This window comes from Colletotrichum higginsianum, chromosome 5, assembly GCF_001672515.1.
Source record: "Colletotrichum higginsianum IMI 349063 chromosome 5, whole genome shotgun sequence".
Taxonomy (NCBI): Eukaryota; Fungi; Ascomycota; class Sordariomycetes; order Glomerellales; family Glomerellaceae; genus Colletotrichum; species Colletotrichum higginsianum.
In genome coordinates this window covers 653,351-675,473 of record NC_030958.1, presented here as the reverse complement: position 1 = coordinate 675,473, position 22,123 = coordinate 653,351, and the positions used below count along the sequence as shown (strand labels likewise).

The 22,123-nt window shown below is 57.0% G+C and overlaps 8 protein-coding genes across 8 annotated transcripts; 4 read left to right on the top strand and 4 right to left on the bottom strand.

The window, feature by feature from the left end:
- Positions 1-1,760: 1,760 nt before the first annotated feature.
- CH63R_07148 (Ribonucleotide reductase inhibitor) lies at positions 1,761-2,528 on the top strand (the record flags this gene model as incomplete). The annotated part of the gene is made up of 1 exon (XM_018302123.1): positions 1,761-2,528. One exon carries the CDS (start codon positions 1,761-1,763, stop codon positions 2,526-2,528), a length of 768 nt encoding a protein of 255 aa, XP_018156901.1.
- Positions 2,529-2,918: 390 nt separating this feature from the next.
- On the bottom strand, positions 2,919-4,625 carry CH63R_07147 (V-SNARE protein; the record flags this gene model as incomplete). Its single annotated transcript, XM_018302122.1, has 2 exons — positions 2,919-4,266; positions 4,390-4,625. The coding sequence occupies 2 exons, from the start codon at positions 4,623-4,625 to the stop codon at positions 2,919-2,921; spliced, it is 1,584 nt and encodes a 527-aa protein (XP_018156900.1).
- A 2,270-nt stretch (positions 4,626-6,895) lies between these two features.
- On the top strand, positions 6,896-7,371 carry CH63R_07146 (RNA polymerase II transcription subunit 31 mediator; the record flags this gene model as incomplete). The annotated part of the gene is made up of 2 exons (XM_018302121.1): positions 6,896-6,997; positions 7,096-7,371. The coding sequence occupies 2 exons, from the start codon at positions 6,896-6,898 to the stop codon at positions 7,369-7,371; spliced, it is 378 nt and encodes a 125-aa protein (XP_018156899.1).
- Positions 7,372-7,741: 370 nt separating this feature from the next.
- CH63R_07145 (uncharacterized protein) lies at positions 7,742-8,163 on the bottom strand (the record flags this gene model as incomplete). The annotated part of the gene is made up of 2 exons (XM_018302120.1): positions 7,742-7,875; positions 7,950-8,163. 2 exons carry the CDS (start codon positions 8,161-8,163, stop codon positions 7,742-7,744), a joined length of 348 nt encoding a protein of 115 aa, XP_018156898.1.
- A 1,127-nt stretch (positions 8,164-9,290) lies between these two features.
- CH63R_07144 (Ankyrin repeat protein) lies at positions 9,291-10,160 on the top strand (the record flags this gene model as incomplete). The annotated part of the gene is made up of 3 exons (XM_018302119.1): positions 9,291-9,317; positions 9,386-9,551; positions 9,646-10,160. 3 exons carry the CDS (start codon positions 9,291-9,293, stop codon positions 10,158-10,160), a joined length of 708 nt encoding a protein of 235 aa, XP_018156897.1.
- Positions 10,161-11,312: 1,152 nt separating this feature from the next.
- CH63R_07143 (Thaumatin family protein) lies at positions 11,313-12,604 on the bottom strand (the record flags this gene model as incomplete). The annotated part of the gene is made up of 2 exons (XM_018302118.1): positions 11,313-12,107; positions 12,155-12,604. 2 exons carry the CDS (start codon positions 12,602-12,604, stop codon positions 11,313-11,315), a joined length of 1,245 nt encoding a protein of 414 aa, XP_018156896.1.
- A 1,660-nt stretch (positions 12,605-14,264) lies between these two features.
- CH63R_07142 (Hsp70-like protein) lies at positions 14,265-16,749 on the bottom strand (the record flags this gene model as incomplete). The annotated part of the gene is made up of 4 exons (XM_018302117.1): positions 14,265-14,464; positions 14,518-15,889; positions 15,941-16,078; positions 16,156-16,749. 4 exons carry the CDS (start codon positions 16,747-16,749, stop codon positions 14,265-14,267), a joined length of 2,304 nt encoding a protein of 767 aa, XP_018156895.1.
- A 2,422-nt stretch (positions 16,750-19,171) lies between these two features.
- CH63R_07141 (uncharacterized protein) lies at positions 19,172-20,036 on the top strand (the record flags this gene model as incomplete). Its single annotated transcript, XM_018302116.1, has 3 exons — positions 19,172-19,209; positions 19,254-19,575; positions 19,665-20,036. 3 exons carry the CDS (start codon positions 19,172-19,174, stop codon positions 20,034-20,036), a joined length of 732 nt encoding a protein of 243 aa, XP_018156894.1.
- Positions 20,037-22,123: the final 2,087 nt, after the last annotated feature.

The following is a 22,123-nucleotide window of genomic DNA, read 5'->3' as shown; positions in this document are numbered from 1 at the left end:
ACAGCTCGCTCTCTCTCGTCCCACGCCCGTCTCTCTTGCTGCGATGCGTCACGCCTTTCTTGTCGCCGAATGGGGTTTTTTTCTAGGTTGTTGTCTAATCTGCATGGGTGGACAGCTGGAAATGGCTTTTCACATGAGCGTTGGAGAGGTCTGCGACATGGCCCCTCTGGACGTGAGGACGTGGAACCTGCTGATTGAGGATCGCTTCATACCCGAGTGCAGTGAGTTCGGAGGATTCAGCACTGCTCGCGAAATTCAATGGTTTCCACACATTCTCGCCCTCGACTCGTATCGTGATTTGCCTGGCTACCCTCGTCACCCGATAGGTTGTTGATTATCCATAGACCGTACGACGATGTTGCGTGCTCGCGTGCACCTTGGCTGATCTGCGACGCGCCCCCACTCCCTGCCCACTTAGTCTGTCTATCTATCGTGAAAGTGAAGCAGGGCCGTTTTGAGTCGCGAAAGGCTTAGGTGACCGGGCTTGAGTGTTGTGATTAGATTCGTTTCATGACGACGGTGGTCACCACGGCTCCCTCCCATGGGTTGGTCCAGATGCTGTGTGACCCTGCTCTCCGCAACTCAACTGACAAGCCCGGCCGAGAAGTAGAGAGTGCGCTTGCGGGGGAGAGCCAGAAGAGGGGTGAAGCTCAAGCGCTGACCAGCAAACCAGGCGCCCAGGCACCCAGGGATATCGCGGTTGTCCGGGCTGGCCCAGCGGGATATCGAACCCCAAAAGCTTCTCGTGTTAGCCCCCCTCGTTACACCGCTGCAACTTCTCCTCACAACATGCATCATTCCTTGTCTTGTATTGCCTCGTCTAGAGGACTTATGCGCACATCGTAGCCGTTTAAGCCCAGGATCGCCAAGTCACTGCGTCACTGTGCTGCGATAGCATGCAAAGACTTCGCCATCTTGGGCAGGCCTCACTGGCTGCAATTTTATAATCCTCCAATCAAATAGTAGCGTCTCGAGTATCTCGTCAGTTCATTCTTTGTGTTCGATCGGGTAGACCCGAGATCCCTTATGTGTAAGTTTTCAGAATAGGATCAGATACGAAAAGGGAGCGGACTAATACCTAGGTAGGGATACCTCATGCGAGGGAACGCCAATCACCAGCGGCGCATTGTCAGTTTCAGGGCACTTGGTCCCTCCACTGTCACCGTCCGTCCGTTAAAGTGGTTGAGGTGGGCCCCTGCCGCGCGAGTTTCGCGAAAAAACACGGGTCTGACGCGCCTTTGTGCCGTCACCGGATCGTTGGCCGGCTCCTGCTCCCTTTTTTGCTCCCCTCAACCTTGGAAACCGCCCAGTAACCTGCTACTGCCACTGCGCTGTACCGCACCAGTACCGCCCACGAGACCCATTTGCCCCCCACCATCCGCCCTCTTCTCGCATTCTCCCCTTCACTCCCCTTCTCTCCTCCCCAACCTCCTCCCTCTTTGCACCCCGTTCTTCTTCAGAACATCCATCTCCGTTCTCGCTTCTGTACGTCATTTCTCGCTTCCGATCGTTTCTACGGTGACCATCACCTCTTCTTTTTTTCCTTAGCGACGAATTGAAAACTCTCCACTCACTCACTTCGAACTCCGTCATTTCGCAATCCTTTCCGTCTACCAACAAAGACCAAAAGCCAACCTACCAATACCTACCTACCCAAACCACAATCTCACACCGAGCGGCACTTCAACGTCGACTCCGACATACCTGGAAACATAGTAGCACTGGCCTGGATTCTAGACCTTCCCTTCCGTTGCGCGACGATGTCGGCCCCGCGGACGAAGCGCCCCTTCGCCGGCGCATCAAGCGACCCAGCCCAGCGCCAAATCACTTCCTTTTTCACCACCCGTTCCGGTCCAGCACCCCCAGCTGGGTCCTCGCCTACCCCGGCCTCCGACATCCTCCCCTCCGAAGTACAGTCCAACCTCCTCTCCGTCGGCATGCGCGTGCGCAAGTCCGTGCCCGAGGGCTACAAGACGGGCACCTACAGCGGCTTCAAGCTGTGGAGCGATACCTCGGACCACCGCGACCCCGTCGTCCGGACGACCAAAGCCGCCGGCACATTGAATAACTCCACATCCACCACTACCCGCCGCAGCGCTGCGGCCCAGCTTGAGCTTATGCCATTCTGCGGCATCAATAAGGTCGGCGGTCTAGCGAGCCAGCCGGCGCACGCCAGCGAGGAGGAGGACTGCGTGCCTAGCTTGGACGATATGCCGGGTCTGACCAGCTCCCAGGAGACTGTCGAGAGCGTGGAGGACACGGCTAGTGACCCGCGGAGCAAGAAGCGCTTCTTCGCCGACGAGGACACAGACGGGCCTGTTCAGGTATGGACGAGCCGCACGGCGTCGCTGGAGAGCGAACTCGGCCCGCGTAGCCTGACTGCATCCTGGTGGGCAAACGCCCGTCCATTCGCGGTGCCGAGGAAGAGCCGCCGTAAGCCTGATGTCGAGCAGGAGAACTTGGTCGTCGACGACTTTGACGAGGCCGACTTTCTCGTCTCGCCGGACGCCGATATGAGCGATGCGTAGGGGATATAACGATGGGGAGATTTTGCTGTATGATGCGGTGCTTGAAGAGGTGCACCGGTACGTGGGCGTCCGGAGTTGGTATTGCACAGATACTGGGGAATGACTTCATCCGTACTCGGCAAGAGCTGCTATGAGGACATTTGTGTTTCGTCGTTCAAGAAGATAGGGAGGAGGAGAGGTTTATGCTCCGGCGTATGGATCGTGGATTTGTTGGTATTAAGCCTATTTACTCGTAGGCCGGGTGGCTTGTCCACCATTGTTGTTTTGATATCATAGGCTAGCATGCTCTTTGGGGCGCACCTCTGGGCCAACAAATTGTACACTTACAGATTTTGGGAGCGAATTCCTTACCGCCGGCCTTCCTCGCGCCGCATCCCCTTCCCTCTTCTCTCACATACCTGTGAAGGGGTCCCGGAACTCGAGCAGGTCGCGCTGCCCGTAGAACTCGCCGGCGACCGTCAGGATCATGGTGAGCGTCACCCGCATGTTCATCCTCGCCCGCAGCTGGTCGACCGTCCCCTCCTCGTCTTCGACCTCAGCAATCGCTTCCTCCGACGGTGCTTCCGACGGCGCTACCTCGGCCGCCGTGTCCAGCTGAGCCAGCAGCCGGGCCCTGGCCTCCTCCAGCGTCTGGGCCGGAGGGTCCTCCGCGATCTCGCCCTCGTCCACCTCGCCGTCCTCCGACACGTCCATCGCCTCGGACTTTTGGTCGTCGTCAGCATCCTCATCGATCTCCCCATCTTCGACCTCGCCGTCGTCGACGGCGGGCTTCTTCGGCGTGGGATCAGCCTCCTCAGTCAGCTTCGTTGTCTCGGTTGGGACCTTGGCCGCGGCAATGGGCGTCTCCTCCCCCGGCTTCCCATCACCGTCCGGCTCCTCCCCGTCTCTCTCTTCGACATCCATCTCCCTGAGGGCGTCCTCGTCGTCCGAGCTTTCGTCGACGGCGTCGTGGACGCCCAAGTCCATCCCCTCCCCCTCTAGCGCGTCTCTCAGCGCTGCCATGTCCGCCAGGCTCTGCATCATCAGTACCGCCCGCCGGCCCAGGTCCCGCACCCACCCGGTCTCGGCGTGGTTTAGCCCCCCGCGCTCCGGAAGCCGCGCGAGCAGCGCCCACAGCCAGCGGCTTGTGCGCTCCCCCAGCTCGGCGCCCCGACGGAGGAAGCTGCCGCCCAGAAGCACGCGCACAACGCGCAGTACGCCGTCCTTATCCATGCTCGCCACTTGCGCCGGGTGGGGGTCGGTGGCGCGCAGGCGCTGCGACCAGATGGCAAAGGTGCCCGACTTCGGGCCGAAAGCGCCGACGTGGTAGCCGTGAGTGTGCGGGAGGGCGGCCACGATGTTCGGCGGTGGTGTGGCGTGGAGGGTCTTGCGGAGGGTGTTAAATTTGGAAAGAATCGCGGCGAAGTAGGCCTCGCGAATAGCCGCTTCGGGATCCGTATTGTCTTCCTCCACGTCATCAACGTCGTAGATACCTTCGTTGCCTTGCCATTCGCCGCCCTCTGCGTCGTGGTCGCGGGCGGCGCGGTGATCGACCCAGTTATCAGGCCGGGCCATGTATGCGCCGTCTTGATAGTATCCCCTAAAGTCGCCCTGGCCGGTGGAGTAAATGTCGCGATCCTCCTCGACGGCCTCGCCTTCTTCAGCTTCATCGTCATCGTTTTGTAGCTCTTTGGGTAGCTGCGGGCCGATCGGGACCTTGGGCGCAACGAGGAGGTGGGGAATGCCGTTTGCTTGCGTCCTGGAGCACTCACCACATCAGCATTTCGTTTGCGGCTCGACTACACTTCGGGGGGGAAAGACCAGTTCAGCATATGGAAGAGGACGCGGTGGGGTTTTGGGGGGGAAGCGACAGTCGGCTTACCTTACTGATTTCAGATACGCCATGGCATCCGCGTCGTCCTCGAAGTCCAGATCCGGGTCCACGGGGACCGTCGTCGAGCCCGCGGCCGACGAGAAGACGTATTTCTGGCCCCATGTCGGGTCGATGTAAGCGTTCTGGTGGTCGCGCGTCTTCGGGTTGGGCTTCCTGCTGCGCTTGTGAGGCGGCTCGGCGACGTCGTTAACGTCGGAGGCCGCGTAGCTGCGCTTGGAGGACATTTGTATTGTCTTTTGCTAAAACCCGCGCATGGGGGACGGGGAGGGTTGAGGGCGACGAGGACAGGCGTTTGCGCCGTTGGGGAGTTGGCAAATTTCGTGACCTGACAGCGGCAGGCAGGCAGGATGGCAGCTTGTGTCTTGGCGCTGGCCCTGGGCACTTGGGAAACTTTTTAGTGGAGAATCGACTTGGATAAATGGGGCCGACCGTCTTCGGGCAGTCACCGGCTGTGGCGCCTATTGGCTAGCATTTTGTTCAGCAGGATAGGAAGATGGGGAGGGTCTCCTGGGTGAAGCTTGAAATTATCCCATTAGAACATTCTAGCCCAGGCAAAACATCATCCATTTACACAACTAACTGGATTATGCATAGACGGAACATTAAAAAGGTTGATGAATGAAGGGTTCAAAAAGCAGGTGTCAAAAAGAGGTTACGCAGCCGAAAAGAATTACATTTACACATGTAGGCCTGTTTTAATTCTGGCAGATCTTTCTGTACAACAACGAGCAAACCAGAAGTTCGTCCCGTCACACGTTTGCTCATTATAATTCACTACTATCTTGCGCTTGGAAAGTATGTTATCCCAACACCTCATTTCATAATTAGATGTAGCGAACGCATCTGACTTGTATAAAATGTGATGTACAGATGCGTCATGTCATGTTGTGCTCATCAAAAAAGAAACCCCGCCGATCTTATGGTCTGCTTGGACTCATATTCTATATGATCTGCTTGCAGCCATCTTTATCTCCACATCATTCTCATGTACTCGAAGCATCGGTGGCATTGTATTCTCCATGGTTGTATCATAACGAGAGACTCAACGCGAATTGACGAAGTAGCTGTCATGTAACCCTGACGATTAGCAGAACCAGATGCATGGAAGCAACATATTGTCCCGCGTCTTTTCAAAAACGTCATCACTGCTGCTTATCTCTGTGATACTACAGTGCCATCGGATGGAATATTCAAAGATGTGGGAGATCTTCTCCAGGAGGTGGCTAACTCAGTTGATACCGGCTACCAGCTAAGCCAAAAGCCAAGAAGTCTAGAAAGTATTGGTGCTACTCTAGCCCACCTCCACTTAGGTTCTGTCTGTTGTACTGTGCAAGAGAGAGGCGCTAAGAATCATCGTCGATCTACTTGAAAGTGTTTCGAGATAGATACACAAAAGTTCCGCATTACACCATGTCATTCCTTGGTGGTTGCAAAGTGTAATACTGCTCGTCAGTTCGGTAGATCTGAGCAAGGAAGGTCAAATAAAAAGAAGAAGTTGACTTCAATGCGTGAGTCATGGTGGTGCAAAAGAAACTGTCGAGTTCACATTGAGGCTTTGATGCCGAGTTCCAAAGACTAAGATTGATTTCCAATATGAAGCGGTATTATCTGTGATTACTCCTGAGTATTACTGGGAATTAACCTGCGCTGAGACTTTTGGAGATCAGACTGAAATCCTGAGAAAGATTAGTTACTTTCGGAGAAACATCGTTCTCTTGATATAAATAGATGCGAAGATAACATTCAGTTGCGTCTCCATGTCAAGTGGCTATGTCCCACAAAAGATGGCCCAAGATATTGTAGTAATCTTGTTCTACTTTGACTTGCTGTGATTTACCAAGATACGAATCATCCAAAGAACACAAGCTGCTGTCACGGTTTGCCTTTACATCTCTTTTGGTCTTTTTTGCTTTTGCCTATTCCAAATGTGTCAACAGTCCCTTACAACCTGACTTTCGAGCTTTTATGACGGAAACCCGAGACTGTTTAGTTTTAAGGATACCTGAGCCTCTCATAATATGCGTGTGATTTTAAACTGTTGCCCCGAGGCCCTGTCCCATCGAAGTGCCACCGTTGTGTTGGGATGATGTCAGCTCGAGCAGCAAAAGATACAGGGGCCATGCAGCTTCCCCGCGGAAGCTACTGCAGCCCACTTCCCTGGAGACCACGATGTTAAACGACAATTTTGTCCAGTCATGACTATGATGGAAATAATCCAGAAAATTAGAGAGATTGCACGCTTTGAAAGAGTAAGTAGAGCGTATTCACTTCACTAAACTATCAGGATCTCAAGGTTACGGTAAAAAGCCCACCATGGAGTGCCCACAAGGAGCAGTACACCCCGAAGGCCATGTCACTCTGTAGCAGCCGCTGGACGGAGCTAACGACGGACCCCTGTCCTAGCTCCGATCCAATTCCACTCCAACTCATCGACTTCTCCAACCCGCAACCTCTCCGTCGCATCCCGCAGAACACAACCACGCATACCGCGACGATGGCAACCACAGTACCAGAGCAAGCGGCCTCTCAGCCGCCTCCAACGCCAGACAGCGAGCCCGTCTACGGCGGCTTCACGCGCTTCGAGATCGAGCTCGAGGTGCGCACCCCTCCATCCTAACCCATCCACGCACTTTCTCCCTTTGCCCGCACCACTTGAGCAAAAAAGCTAACCGCGCCGTTTCCGCGTGCGCGCAGTTTGTCCAATCGCTTGCGAACCCGCTGTACCTTAATCACCTCGCAACGCAAAAGCTTCTTACGCGCCCCGAATTCGTCGCCTACCTCGCCTACTTGCAGTACTGGACCCGGCCGCCGTATCTGAAGTATCTCATGTACCCCGGCCCGACACTCAAGCACCTCGAGCTGCTGCAGCAGGAGCAGTTCCGGCTGGACATCATCAGCCCGGACCTCGTGCAGCGGCTGATTGACGAAGGCATGAAGGCGGCCATCGACTGGCACCGGAGCGATGCGTGACGCGGATGCCGTGGAGACGTCTGATAATGAATACGGCTGTGATTGATGCGCGGCAAGGACACACATGCAATTTGGATGCATGTTGTGGGCCGAGGAACAAGAAGGCCGGGCAATGCACTCGAGGCAGGGCAGGCCTCAAACAATTGTGGACATGGACCGTTGGCGACAGCCCAAGAAAAGTGCGCAGTCGCAGAAGTAGCACGATGCCAGACACATCACGAGGTTATGACAATAAAAACAAACAAAGGGGCGTTTGCGGTAACGATGCCAGCCAGCTGCATGAGATTAATGCCGCCTCGTGTCGAATGCTCGACACGCAGTGCAGCCTTACAGAGGCCGTCTCGCTGAGCAAACACGACCGGAAGCGCGATCAAAGATCACGGATATCAAACGAAACCAAGTAAACCCAAACATCCCCACCCAACGCCTCGCAATGCACCGTGAAATGATCAACCTCCCTCCTCCATATCAGTTTTCTCTCCACCGATTTCCGCAAGTCATGCACTGCAAAAACACCGTTAGCATACCATCCACAACCCCTCCCCCTCCCCGTGTCAACCCCCCCGTGAAAGACATACCTTGTAAAACGTCGTCATGGGCTCGTCGGCACTGCGGATCTGCACCTGGAAGAAAGCGGCCTCCTCGCCGTTGCAGCCCTCCTTGGGACACTGGGCGCGCGCCTTGTCGGCGTTGTCCCACTCGCCGGGGCCGCCGAAGACGTCCTCGCGCTCCTTGCGCTCGAAGTCGCGGCGCGAGTAGATGGGCTCCGTGATGGCGTGCTCGAAGGGGCATGTGCGGCACTCGAGGCGGTTGCGCACGCCAGCGTAGGCGGAGACGGTGAGGATGTTGGCGCAGTTGGGGCAAACTGTGCAAAGAAGAGGATGTCAGTGCACACGCGAGTGAGAGATTGGGAGCCGGGCGATAGGGCGAGTGGAGGGGGGTTCCTACAGAGAAGCATCTTGGCGGATTGATACGACAAGCAGACGGAGGCAAACGTCAGTGATGGGTGGTGTCAGATATTGGGTATTTCAGTGTCGATGCTCAACTCCCCGCGAGTGTCTCTTTCAGTGACTCGGTCATGATCCTCTAGGAAAATTCAGCGGGCCTCGTTGAACCCCCCACCAATGAAATGCTTGGCAGACAAAGACACAAGCCAGTTCCGCAGTTAGGACGGCACCATCCCGCCGGAATCCCGTCATAACGATGTTCCGTGCCCCTTCTTCATCATTCCCCGCCTTACCCGGCCCGTCACTTAGTGCAGGGCCCACTGTCACAGCGTTCTTTGTCCACTGTAATTCCCCTACAACGCGGCTGACTGCTGGCCGCCGAGGGATGCTTGGTTACGTAGGACGGGCGCTAGGAATAGGAGCTACTTGCACTCTGGATCAGGGGGTTAGGGAGGCCACTGCCACCTCCTTGAATGACCGTTTACCCCGCCACCCCCCGATTACGTCTCGTTCAACCACCACCACCATCACCACCACCAAAGACAAGCGCTGCCCAATTTCTGGGTGGGAGTGTGTCACTGAGCCGAACAGTGACTCGCAACTCTTGACCTCGCCAAACTTAGATCTACACTACACTACAGTACAGCGTAGGGCTCCTCTCGCGAGTCACTTGTTTCCCGCAACCTCATCGTACCCTTCCTTACCTTTTAACCTCTACACTGCAATTGTCCAAGACAGCGACTCCCCCCCTGTACCCCTCTCTTCACCGTCTTGCCGCACCTCCGATCTTGACCCCACCAAACGAGAGGCTCCAGGTATTTACCTACGTAAACCCAGTCCGTCCCGGCCAGCACGGAGCCATTTCGAAACACGCATTCTCTCTTATTCTCTCTCTCTCACCCACTCACTTTCTCTCCACCTCCACAAACGCAACACCCGATCACCTGAAGAGTTGCGCATCTGCAGCACAGCATGGCCGCGGATAACGAGGAACACGAGGTGAGTCTCCTCCCGTCCCCGTCACCTTCCGGTCGCAGAGGGGTGGGCAGGGTACTGACGCCGCCTAGGGCGCCTCCATCAAGGAGCTCCTCATCGAGGCCTGCCGGCGCAACAATACCGACCTCTTCAACGAGGTCATCGCCGACATTAAGGACGAGGACGAGCTTTCCCGCCTTCTTAACGAGACCACCACCGTCATGGGCAACCATCTGTATCACGAAGCCGCCTCGCGGGGTAACTGTACGTTCTCCTCTTACACTGCGCCTCCCCTCCCACTTGACCACGCTGATAACTGACCTTGCTAACCTTCTTTTCAACCCCCGTGCAGACGAAATAATCGACCTCCTCCTAGACCAACCAAACTTCGAATGCGACCCCGTCAACCGCCTCGAAGGCGACACCCCGCTGCACACCGCCATCCGCTGGATCAACTCGGAACCCCCCGCCCAGCGCGACTTCGGCAACGCCCTCGTCGAGATGATGCTCGAGGCTGGCTCCAACCCGCGCGTCAAGAACAAGGGCGGCCTAACCGCCCCACAGCTCGTCGACCCCCGCAACCCGGGCCTCCGCGACCTCATCCAGAAGCACGAGTACGCCACCATGAACGCCGGCGACTTCATCAACGTCGACTCCTCTTCCGCCGCAGCCTCGCACGGCAAGAAGAAGGGGGCCGCCCCCGCCGTCCCCAACGCCGCTGCCCCGCCCGTGCCCACAAACGCCGCCCCGCCCGTGTACAACGACGACAACTCCTCCGACGATGACGCCGAGTTCAGCGGGAGCGACGACGAGGAGAGGGCCGAGTGGGACCGGAGACGGAAGGAGCGTGCCACGCGTAAGGGCTGATCCGTCTTTGTGCGAAGGGGGCTGGGGAGGATAGAGGCGGGGAGGAGATTGATGGCATCATACTCGAGTGGCGAACAGCCCGTCCCTTCCCATTGGCTTGCTTCCTTCTCTCTCCTGACACCTACCAAGAAACTCGGGGCTTGCATCGTGGTACATCTTTCAACATATAAGACCCGCGCGAATGGGGTTTGAGGGGGATTCGGGGGGTTCTGTTTCGCTCCGGGTCCGGACGTACAATGGCAAATACGGGCGGGGTGGAAGGGCCGTATCCGCGAAAGGGGTAGGAGAAGTGAGGGAGGGGAGGTTTAACGTTGCTCGTTGTTCCAAAGATGAAAAAGGGGATGTGGTATATTACTGGGACTTGGGGGTGGGGGGTGGAATCAATCAGAGCCAAAATGGTGGTAGACCTGCAATTACCATGGAGTTGAAGGGGCGAGGAGCATGTCGGCGTCAGTGGGCACCTCCCGAGGAAAAGAAAAATCGAATAGGGACAACCAAGAAAAACCCAGAACCAAACATATTTTCAACGACGAAGGCCAACAACAACATACAGGACCAAGGCCGGCAATTAACCCGACTCACCTTCTTGGTGGTCGTGGGCAACGCGGTTAGAGAGACTGGCTTTGTGTGCCGGAAAGGGGGGGGGGGGGGGGGGGGAGAGGAGTTGGACGGGACTTGATAGACCGGAGGTTGAGCATCGCATACGTACATTACCTTGCAAGAAAACAAACACGTCAGACCAATGTCCTTCATTCTTTAGGCCGTCGTATGATCACAGCCGAGTCGGCCTTTTGAAATCTTAAGGCATACTTATACACATGCTACACGCTCGCGGCTCGGTCTGTACGCATGTCACCATGCGGATAACCAGTCAAGGCGTATAGGTACAAACTCTGTTTCTTTATCATGTATACGGGTATAAGCGTCCTAGGTACTCAAATGGAGGGGTGAATATCTACTGTGCCATGCGGCTCGCAACCTCGAGCCTTTTTGCCGTCCCAAAGTCCATCTCTCACATCATTCTATGAGTCGTGTCGTCATTCCAGGGTATCCTATTGCCAAAGACCAAAACAAAGTAGAAGCACGACTTGTTACGCGGGGTCCTGCCCGTCGTGCTTGTCGGTTAAGAAAGAAACAAAACACGATTTTAACTTACCACCCCACCAACAGTACAACAGCGGTAGCCGCGCAGATGACCCAATAAGACGAGACAGCGAGGCCTGGGGCAGCGTTCTTGTCGCTCTCAGACTCTATATAGGAACGGTTCTTGACCAGCTCCAGGTTTTTCTGGCTCAGAAATCCAGCACTCGCGATCTCGAACAGTTGAGGTCCCAGGGTGCGGAGGATATTAGTGCTCCTACCGGCGGGACAAAAGACGACCTCCCAGCCGCCGCCTGAGGGGATGATGAATGTCGAGGTCTGGTCGTCAAAGGCAAAGCTATAAGCGTCAGGACACATAGCCTTGGCGTGCCTGGAGTACAAGCCCGGCTTGCATTTGTCGGGGTCGTGCCATTTGCCTATACAGCAGTCGTGATCCGAGTTCGTGGCCGCGCATTGGCTCTTGCACGGGCTGAAGGTGGGACGACGAATGTTGTCATCAGGGTAGGGGTAGACTCCGTCACCGGGCTTGTCAGGCGGGTTGGATAGCAAGGGCCAGGGGCACCAGTCTCGGACACTGTCGTTGGATTCATTTGGTTCCCAAGGGACAGGATATGTGCTGTTGGTGTAGACGGCACCGCTTGCCGAGCGCTGTGCCATGAAGCCCGTCGTGGCGATGCATGCGCAGTTTGTCAGATTGGGGGGGATGTACGAGGTGTTCTTGGCGGGGATGTAGTTGATGCCGACGGGGATGTTGTAGCCGTCGACGAGAGAGATGTCGTAGAACGTCTGCCTCCCGGAGACGCCCCCGGCAAGGTTGAACTCGGCAAGGGTCGCGGGGACGGCGCCCTGTACCGATCAGCGCTGGTTCACTCAATGTGGAACATGAGACTTACACTGAATTCGCAGTCAAGCTTTCCAAAGCAGTCACCCGTCGTGCAGCCAGCCGATTCTCCATTGACGGTGCAGTTGGTTCTCCCCCATGCACGACCCTGCCATGTCGGCCCAACCCACATATCTCGGCTTTCACCCGAGGCGAGCTCGAAGCCTCCGGTGCCGGGGCCGACGCCATGCTGCGTCGTGATGCCGGGCCAGACCGTCTCGGGACAGGAGTTGGTGATCTTCAACGGTATCCTCCCATTCCAGTCCTCGGGCGGTCCTCGTCGAGCAGGGTTATACCGCTTGTTGAGCTGGAGGTAATCGGTCTTGTAGTTCGCGTGATGGCTGGGGAACACGATAGCACTGGTGGCCGGTAGCTGGGAAGCGAGGGCCAGAACCACGAGCATGCCCCGAGTGGCTCTCTTGCAGCGCTGCTTGTCGCGTTTCCTCGGCGTCGGCTGCCTCATTGTTCGCGCGGTGGGCGTCTCTGGCCGGTTGCTGTTGCCGTTCAAACAAAGTGAAAGGATGATGGGGAGGATCAGAAGTGATGGTTGAAGATTGGGTGGATCAGAGGTGTGCTTTACGCCAGGATGCTGTGACAATGCATGATTCAGAGGACCCGAGCTTCCATGGTCCCGAGAGACGACGAGCTTGTATAGATATACGGCCGGCGCCAGCGCGAAGGTGATTAAGCGCCACCAATGGTTGGCGAAGGACCTGCGTCGAGTGACGTACAGAGCGTGGACAGGCGGGTGAATGTAGGCAAGGGGCGGCGAGACTCCAAAGGGTGATCGGCTTGCTTGATCGAGGGCCAATACCTGATTATCCCTGCTCGCGCAAAGTAGTGTCAGAGGTGAGCCAGGTGGGAGCAGCAGGTTGGTCGGATGGTACCGATGGGTGGGAACGGGAACGGGAACAGGAACAAGAATTGGGTCGTAGGGCCGCGAGACAAAATAGTGCTGGTCCCGGGATGCAAATGGTCGAAGCTAATGATTCACACGGTATACAAGGTAGTGAGAGTGCGTGGGCGAATGGGGCCGAATAGGAGAGACGGAGATGGGGTTCGTAGCGCGGTGAACCTCGTCGAGAGTGCGAGGTCGAGGGTGATGAAGATGTTTGATGTTGCCCAGAGAACGTGAAGGCAGCATCCCATCACATCATATCAGGTCCGATACGGCTGCACGCCGAACGGGGGCTTGCTTGATGTACCTAATCCAAAGTGCTGCCAAGTGCTGCCCGTTGACACTTGTCGACGCCCTCGGGTTGAGCCTGCCTTGCCTGTTGGCTGGTTCATGTCATGTCCAGGCTGTTCAGACGAAAGACGATGACGCACGCAGGCACGACTGGCTGCCCGGTTTCCCATATTGGAACTGCAGGGTCCAGCTCGGCTTGTTGGCGACGAGGGGCCTTCCTTGCTTGGCTGCTCTTCCCCTCCCCCGCGCGTCGCAGTGTCTCCACTCAAGGAATATTGTGGCTGAGGAGGAGGCGGAGGGCGGCCAAGGTAGGGAGGGTAGAGTCAGCATCTACATCATGCCAAACATCCTCCGTCATCTCACGCACAGTCTCAGTAGCCTCAATAGACAGATCGCTACCATTGGTCACCGCCATCGTCGCTATCAGGGACTCGCAGAAGCATGGGCGATCGATACGACTCCCGCATGGTGTATCGAGTTTTGCTTCGCAGCAAGCGGTCTTTCTTGCTAATGGCCTCACACGTCCTGTTCGGGTCCTCGACGGCGCCCCTGTATGCTCCCGGATGCCCCATGGGTGCCGCATTCATGTGAAATAACTTGATTTATCCCGTGCTGGGAATGTCGTGCGTCTACATTTGACAGTAGGCCATCATCCTTCAGTGTCATAAAACCCCTCCCAAAATCCAACCCCCGTCTTCCAGTCGTCTGTCCTGGGAGGGCTCTTCGTGATATATACTCTTGGCCATTATAAGCCTCGGCTGTCCTTCCGGCCCCTGTCACCTTTTCGAGGTATCATCCGAGTGTATGGAAACGAAATGCCCAATGCAAGCCGGCAAACATTATCAATCTTTCTCTCCCCCCTTCCTTCCCCTTCCCTCTGGCAGTCTGTCTTCTCTGCGCCCCCCCACTTTCAACCCCCACCGCCCCCCCGCCTTTACCTGAAGCGCGCTCTGCAGCGACCCATAACCTCGCCCTGGCAGACGAGCTCTGCGCTGAACTCGGATCCGTCAAGCGTCAGGTAAATGTCAAAGTAGACACGGTAGAACGTGCCTTGTGGCGTGTCCATTCTCTCAAAGTCCTTTTCGAGGTTCTTGCGGGACAGGTCCGAGGTGAGCGTGACCACTTCCTTGATGCCTGGCGCGAGGGTGTGTTAGCGATAGTAATCGGAATGGATGCATATAACTTACGAGGGTCCTTGGTGTACTCCGGGCAGACGTCGTCGTCGCAGGCGTACAGAATATCTTCATACATAAGCGTAGCGCCGGGGGCGACTTGTCGGAAGAACGAGACCTTGACAGGCTCGCCAATCTTGACCTTCTGGCCCTTCTGCACAAAGATCTGCCGCGTGAACTTGCAACGGTCCTTGCCGTCGAGGGACGGCACGCGGTACGCCTCCGGGTGGTAGCCCTCCTTGAAGGGCTGCAGGGTGGCCATGAGGTAGTGGCGACGCGCGACGCGGTGGGTGACGACGCGCTCGGTAATGCCGGCCGTGACGGCGCCCTTGACGATGGCGGCGACCGAGTCCATCGGACGAACGACCTTGGACTGGAACTGAGGGGGGACGTGGAGCTTGATCTGCTGAAAGAGGTACTCGGATGCACCGAAACCACCGACGACGAGGATGTTCTGCAGTGTGCGGTTCTGCGCCTGAATGGCAATGATCTGGTTTCGGACGAGCTCGAGAATGCGGTTGACGACGGGCTCGAAGCACTGCAGAATCTCCTCGTTGGTGAAGGTCATGTAGCCCTCCTCGATGCCGGCCTCGGGGAACTCGGCCTCGATACCCACGTCGACGGCCCACTTCTGACCGTTATTGCGGAAGTCGGCCTTGATGCGGTTCTCAAAGTCCATGATGCACTTGGCGTAGACGCGCCCGGCTGTCTTGGATCCGTCGGGCAGCTTCATCTTGCGGATCTTGGTACGCAAGATGTTGCTAAAGTTGCGGTTCAGAGCCGTCGAGCCGCACGAGTCACCGGATCCTGCCGTGCACTCAGCCACCGTAAAGGGGTTCTCTTCCTCAACCTCGTACGCGATCAAATCAACAGTGCCACCACCGCAATCGACAATCAGCACGGCGTCGTGCACCTTCAGGTTTAGAAGACCCGTCTTGGAACAGAAAATGGCGGCCGCCTCGGGCTCGGAGACCAGCGTCAACCGGTTATCATTCTCGTCTCGGAGGAAGCCGGCCTGGATGGCAGCAGCTCTGGTCGCAGCCTTGCCGGCATCGTTCCAGATGGCGGGCACCGTCAGGTAGTAGCGAATGTTGCGCTCCTCACGGTTAAAGACCTCACCGAGAGTCTTCTGTAGCGCAGAGCGCATCGCCTGGCGGAGCTTGAAGAGGTAGTCGGCGGCGACATCGATCTCGGACTTTCCGGGGGGCAGAGGGGGCAGGTTGATGGGGTCGATGTATGTGTTGCCGGACAACATGAGCTGCAGCTTGAACCATTCGACCTTTTGCACGCCGGGCTTCGGGTATCCAGTAGGCGCAAGAGCATCGGCAATATCGGGTCCCCAGCCAACAACCTTCTGGTATTGATCGTAGTAGAGGACGGTGGGGATCTAGAGACAGACAAAGGAGCCGTTAGCGGGGAGGGGTACAAGTGGACAGACCACGACCACACAGAATTCGGGGCTCGGGACAACCTTTTGCTTCGTGTATGATCCGGCACCAGGCCATTCCGTAATGATGTCCTCTTTGGCTTCGTTGTTTGTGGCAAATGCAAAGGCAACACCCGAGAAAGTCGTACCCTGCAATTCGTGTCAGCGACTCGGCCCAAAAGCACAGCGAAAGCTTCGCCGACTCCGATGATCGTTGAGGTACGTACAAAATCGATACCGACAATCAGCTGGGCCTTATTCCTGCTGTTGCCCTCAACCTCGGCGGCGTTGCCTCCACGCTGGTATTGCGCCAAGGGCTGGCCTTGAGGAGGGCCCGGAGGAGGGTAGCCGCCACCACCACCGCCGCCGCCGCCGTACTGAGGAGGACCGCCCATGGGATGGCCTTGGCCACCGATGGGAGGCAGCTGAGGCGGGTAACCAGCGACGGGAGCGCCAGTGTTGATGGGCGGGGGACCGCCGACCATCTGGCTGGGAGGAGTGCGAGCCGGGCCTTGACCGGTCATGGGACTCGTACGGCCCATGGGGGGAGGAGCGCCGGGAGGGAAGTTGGCCGAGTAGCTCGGAGGGCGGTTGCCGGAGCCTGGGTGATTCATGGGGGCGATTGAGGCGGACGAGGTCGAGGCGATGGAACCTGGTCGGATGGGAAGCTGCTGCGGTATTTGAGGGGCACCAGAAGGGTGACCGGCCTGGGGAGGAGGGGTCGGGCTGGAAGTGTGGTTCGGATCGGGCGTTTGGATGCTGGCAGTTGACTTGCGTTTACCGAAACCAAAGCCTTTCAGGCGAGAGTTGGAAAAGCTCATAAGGGAATATGGGGGGAGGAAGAAGAAAGGGGAGAGGAGCGAGGGCCCAGGTGGGCAGGACGAGCAGAGGGTATATCGGTTTGGGTTGCAGGCGTCGGCAGCCGTGCGGTGCGGTGCGGTGCGTTGCGTTGTGGTTCCAGCAAGTTGGTGGTAAGGTTGCGGTTGGTGTGGTAGTGGTTTTGGTGGTGGTAGGTAATCGGCGGCGGGATGATGGCCTGGGCTTAGACTTTTAGGACTTGTTGCTGCGGCTGCTGGACCGGGCTGGGGTGTCGAGGTTCGGTCGGGGGGTCGGGGAGTGAGTGGAAGAGGGGATGAAAGGGTCAGGGAGGGGGGTGGTGGTGGTAGTGGTAGTCGAGACGGAACGAAACCCAGGACAGGAGAGACTGACCGTCCAAGTCAGTCAGTCAGCAGTCTGATTGGCTGGCAAGCTGGCAGACAGGCAACAAAACCCGTCAAAACGGGACTTTGAGGGCTGAGGACTGAGGACTTGATGAGGATCCAGTACTCAAGGAACGAACGACTCAGCTGCTGCGACGGTTCGGCGGGGTGGGCGTGACGCTTGACAAGACGAGGGCGGGAAGGGAAAAGGAAAAAAAAAACCGAGCAAGAGGGAGGAATAGGTGGGAAGGAGTGAGAAAATAGAACTGGGCCGCTGGGCCACTGCCACTGCCACTGCCACTGCCACTGCCACGGTTCAGACGCTCAGGCTGGGAGGGGTGAGTATCCGTATCAAGTGGGAATTTGGGGGAGGCGTGGTTCGCGGTTTGGTAGAGGGGGTGGAGCGTGGAGCATAGAGCGTGGGCCGGTCACTGGCGTGTGTATGTATGCATGTATGTGTATGTACCTAGGTAAGGTTAAGCGTAAGGTAAGATAGGTGAGGTAGTGAGTGGCTAGTGAGCGTGATGGCCGTGAGCGTGGGCGCTTGCTTGCTTCTCCGCCGTTTCTGGGATGATGCGGTTGCGGACAGAGGAGAGGGGAGGATCGCTGTGGAAACACCACTGACTGTCGAAAGCGCGGATGCCAGCTAGAGTGTGATTGTGTGTGGGCGGCTGTGAGAGGCTCGGGTGGGATGGGACGAATGGGCGACTTGACTTGACTGGGATGGTTGTGTGTTTTTTCCCCCTGCTCTTTTCTTCTCCTTCTCTCTCCTCGTCTTGGTGAAGTGGAGTGATGGTTGTGAGGGGAAACGGAATTTTTGATGGGTATCCGTACCCTTTCCGTAATTTCAGTAAGCTGACCGTCGTTAACAGCAAGTCGTTGGGCTTGGGAACCGAGACCAAAGGCGAAGGATGGCTCAGCGATGAATGATGGTGGGTCGGCAGGATTCGGGGGCGCTGGTGGTTGACAAGGAAGGAGAAGAAGAGAAGGAGGAAGAGGATAGCAATGATGGTGATGGTGACGATGGGCAAGATTAGGGGCATGAAGATTGCAGACAGGCTGTCTGTCTGTCTGTCTGTCTGTCTACCTAGATGCTACGAGTCCGTTTTGCTGCCTCCTGTCAGTTTCTTCTTTGCTTGTTTGCTTGCCTAGGCCCCTAAGGTATCTAGGAAAGGTATTCTCTCTCTTTCCCTGTCTCTCTACCCACTTACCTACCTAGCTAGATGGGTTTTCAGCTTTGTTTGTGCCTCGTAACTTACCACCACTGCTCCTGCTACTGCTGGCTGCTGCGATGTTTCCCCCCTCCATTTTCCCCTTCCTTTGACGGGTACTGCTGGGGATAGGACGCTGAGCAAGATGCCCTGTACTGGTCCTAGGTACCAAGGTAGGTACCTAATCAGGTATCTAGACAGGAAAGAAGTCGCTGTTCGCAGGGGTGACACCCAGAAGACACCTGTCGGGAACAACCGATCCAGGATCTAGGACCAGGCAGGAAAGAAAACCGGGGCCCAGTGGCTGATGTATCGCGCCAGCAGCTGACGACACTAAAACGAAGCCTGCGGGTGCGCTAGGCAGAGGAACCGACCCAACACACAAGCACCACCCACCCGGCTCGCCCTCTGCGCAGTGTAAGGCTGAAAGGGACGCTTCGTCGAACCAACTTGAACTGTGTTTGCAGTACAGCGCGGAAGGGAATGAATGCTTGGAGCTGCTGCTGTTGTCTGTTTCCGGTCGACGATGCCTGAAACTGGCCAGTGGGTGTTGTATGTATGTATGTGTGTGTGTTTGTGTGTGTGTGTGTGTGTGCCTGTGCCTTTGCCTGTACCGCGCAAGCATCTCCCTCCCTCTCCCTTCCATCTACCACACCTGCTGTACAACTCGCTGTCGTTGGCTGGGCAAGGTGCTTGTTACAGTTGCTTACCTATTTGCATGTCAGGACAGACGCACACTCTCACTCGCTCCATGGTCAGCGGCCTGTCGTCTCTACTGCGGTCAGACCCAGGTGCCCGAAGGGTTTCGTCCCATCTCCGCGTCACCGTTGTCCATGTCTGGAGACCCAACCGTCGAAGAGGAGGCACTCAAGTAGGGGCGCTGTCACTACTGACTACATCTCTACACTGCACCAGGCGCATCTCGAGACAGGCTTTTTGGGCCGGTGCTCGTGTCAGAGGGACACAAACATTGGGCGACGGGAAAGGGAGGGGGCATCTTTGTCAGCCATTCCTCACACCCTTGGACTCTCCGAGTGTGCCAGCGGCCCGAGGATGGCAGATGGACGGCACAGAAGCAGAGCTGAGGCCAAACCTTGAGCTGGAGCTGAATGTGTGTCAACATTTTAACCCCACACATGCACCTGATGGGCTCGGAACGAGAGATGCAAGCATCCAGTGGGATGGGGTCGATGGGAGCCTCTTCGGTACACCAAAGGGGAATCGCCCTAATCTCGATGTATGAGGAACATACTCAACCCTGCCGTTCCCGTCGGGGGACACGGCGATGCCTGACGGCGGCGGCTGGCAGGGTGTAACGAACAACAGTCGACAAGGGCAGTGGAGAATGCCGCCGGTCTCGCGGAGAACTGGAGACGGCCTCCCCGGTGCGCGGCAGGCGAGTGCCGTTTTGTCAGCAGCATCGGGTTCTGGAGACAGGGTGGGCTCCATCCCAATCGATACGATACGATGCGAGACGGCTTCGGTCCCAGAGAAGAGAATTCAGTCAAGGCCTCTGGGGCAAGCCATGACTGCAAGCCATCGGCTGCTCTTGGGTTGCGGTTGGTCAAGGGGACCTGGCGTCATGGGGCACGGCTTTCTTCCATTGACGCCCGACCAGGACGTTTCTCGCGAAACCGATTACCACCAGTGATTCCGGTTTCCGATGGCCTGCTGGTTCTCGTCGCCCTCTTCTCCTAGCCCTAGTCTGCCGGTGAAAGAAGGGGGCGGGGGCTGGCCGGTAGTATGTTATTGCATGCGATTCGGAACCGGGGGGGCGCTAAGATGGCCCCAGGAAGAGTTCTGACGGGTCAGGGATGAGATGCAGGACTTTGTTGCGTAGGACTTTGTCGAGGACGAGTGAATGAATACGCGGACCGTACATTGTCGATGGAGGGGAGGGGAGGGATGGATTCCACATGCAGCCCGCCGCCACGAAGGACTTGGCCGGGGGTTCCTCGCAACCTCCGGAGAGAGACACAGAGCACCATTTGCCATTGGTCTCGCATGTCGCTTTTACCCCGTGTGTTTGATTAAACAAATTGTGCAACAATTTGTTTTTGTCTCTGCGTCGCCGAGGGGGACTCTTTGTCCTGGCTCCTGGAACGGAAACGAGAACGAGGAAGATGGGCAGAAGGAGGGAGGTTGGGCGGTGTATCCGTAGCCCCCGTGCTTTTTCCCTCTTTCTGCTCTTTTCGTGCTAACCCCGCCAGTTTAGGTTGGGCCTGTACTCTGGACGGAGTACTGTTCATGTATGTCCAGAGTAGCTATCCCGTATCCCGTATCCATTGGCTGCTGTCCTACCGCTTCCACATCCTCGGGACTCAAGGACTTTCTCAAGGGGCCCCCTACACCTCCTCAAGTTTCTTCCATTCCATCTTTTCTAGCCGAACACCTAATCGAACTAACTACCTTCCCCTCTTCCTGCTGGCTTCAAGAAATGGCCCCGAAATGTCAATGAACCTTTTCTGTCTGGATGATGAAACCGACGCTGACTGTGACATGCGCAAATGGCTCTTCCATTCCCATCCCAAATCCATCGGTGCCAACTAGCGACAAGGGCAGTTCTCGAGTCCCAACGTCCCACAGAAAATGCTGATGCTCATCCCTCCCAGCCATGATTTAGCAAGGCCTAAAGGTGGGGCAGACGAAGGATCTGGTCCTGTCATCCACCGTTCTCTTATTCACAATTCGTGTTGCCATCCGCCATCCAGAGCCCCCCCCCTTTCACTTCAGTTCATCTCCATTCACCTCCGAGAAGGCCAGGACTGGGAGCCTCAACCACACAGTCTACAGGTTTCGCCACTTGTGTTTAGATGCCTGCCCGGGCCCGACTGGCTGGAGAGAAAGCCTTGCCGGCGCCGATGCTCTCGAAACTTCACGACGACAACGCAACGCCTCAGCTGCACCAGTCGACAAGTACATGAGCTAGCGAGAGTCCTCTGCGCGAACCGTCGGGAGACTTGCCGGTACGAACCACGGGACACGGGGGGCAATGCCTTCCCACAATGGGGCTGCTAGGGCCCTGTGAGGCGTAGCACAACCACCCCCAGGCGCGTCTGATAGGCCTGACAGAGTGCATCCTCCTCTGGTCGGCCTGCGCAAGCTCAGCCGCACAGCCTTTCGGGGAGGTTTAGCAGCAGCTCTCCCTCTCCTGTTCGCGCGTACGAGCGCTTCCCAGAGCCCCGAGCTGATGGATGTTGCGATGCGAGCCAACTCTGCCAAAATGAACCGACCGACGGCCGTCCATCCGGCCGGTGCCATATTGTCCTGCCGCCATTCCCGACAAGTGACGGATGGCGTGGCCGTCTAGGCAGAAAGCGTTGGCCTTTTTATATATATATTTTTAAACGGCAGAGCTTCACCGACCGCCGGGGCACATCTATCTCGGTTCTGGCTCGCTGGGACGGAACCGACATTCTCTCCTTCGGTACCCTGGACGGGTGTCGCGAGGGCCCCGTGCGGACTCGACTGCGCCGCCACGTTCCCACCACCAAGTTCGGGATGGAGAACCCACCTACAGAGTACACACGATGTATGCTGGTTATTTCCTGATCACTGCCAGGTGTTCCGTCGTTTCAGTGGGTTCATCTCCTCGGAGCAGCTCCCGAGCTCCGGATTGGCCCCGGCGAGATCCGACGCTTCCACCAGGGACAAGGATGTTTGATGGACGGTAAGGAACGGCGACCCCGTTGGCCGGAACCCACTCTCACCGTCGCCGAGACGTCGGGTCCGGTGAAGCGTTCACATGCCTGGTGGAGGCTCCTCGACGCCGCCCGGCACGTCTC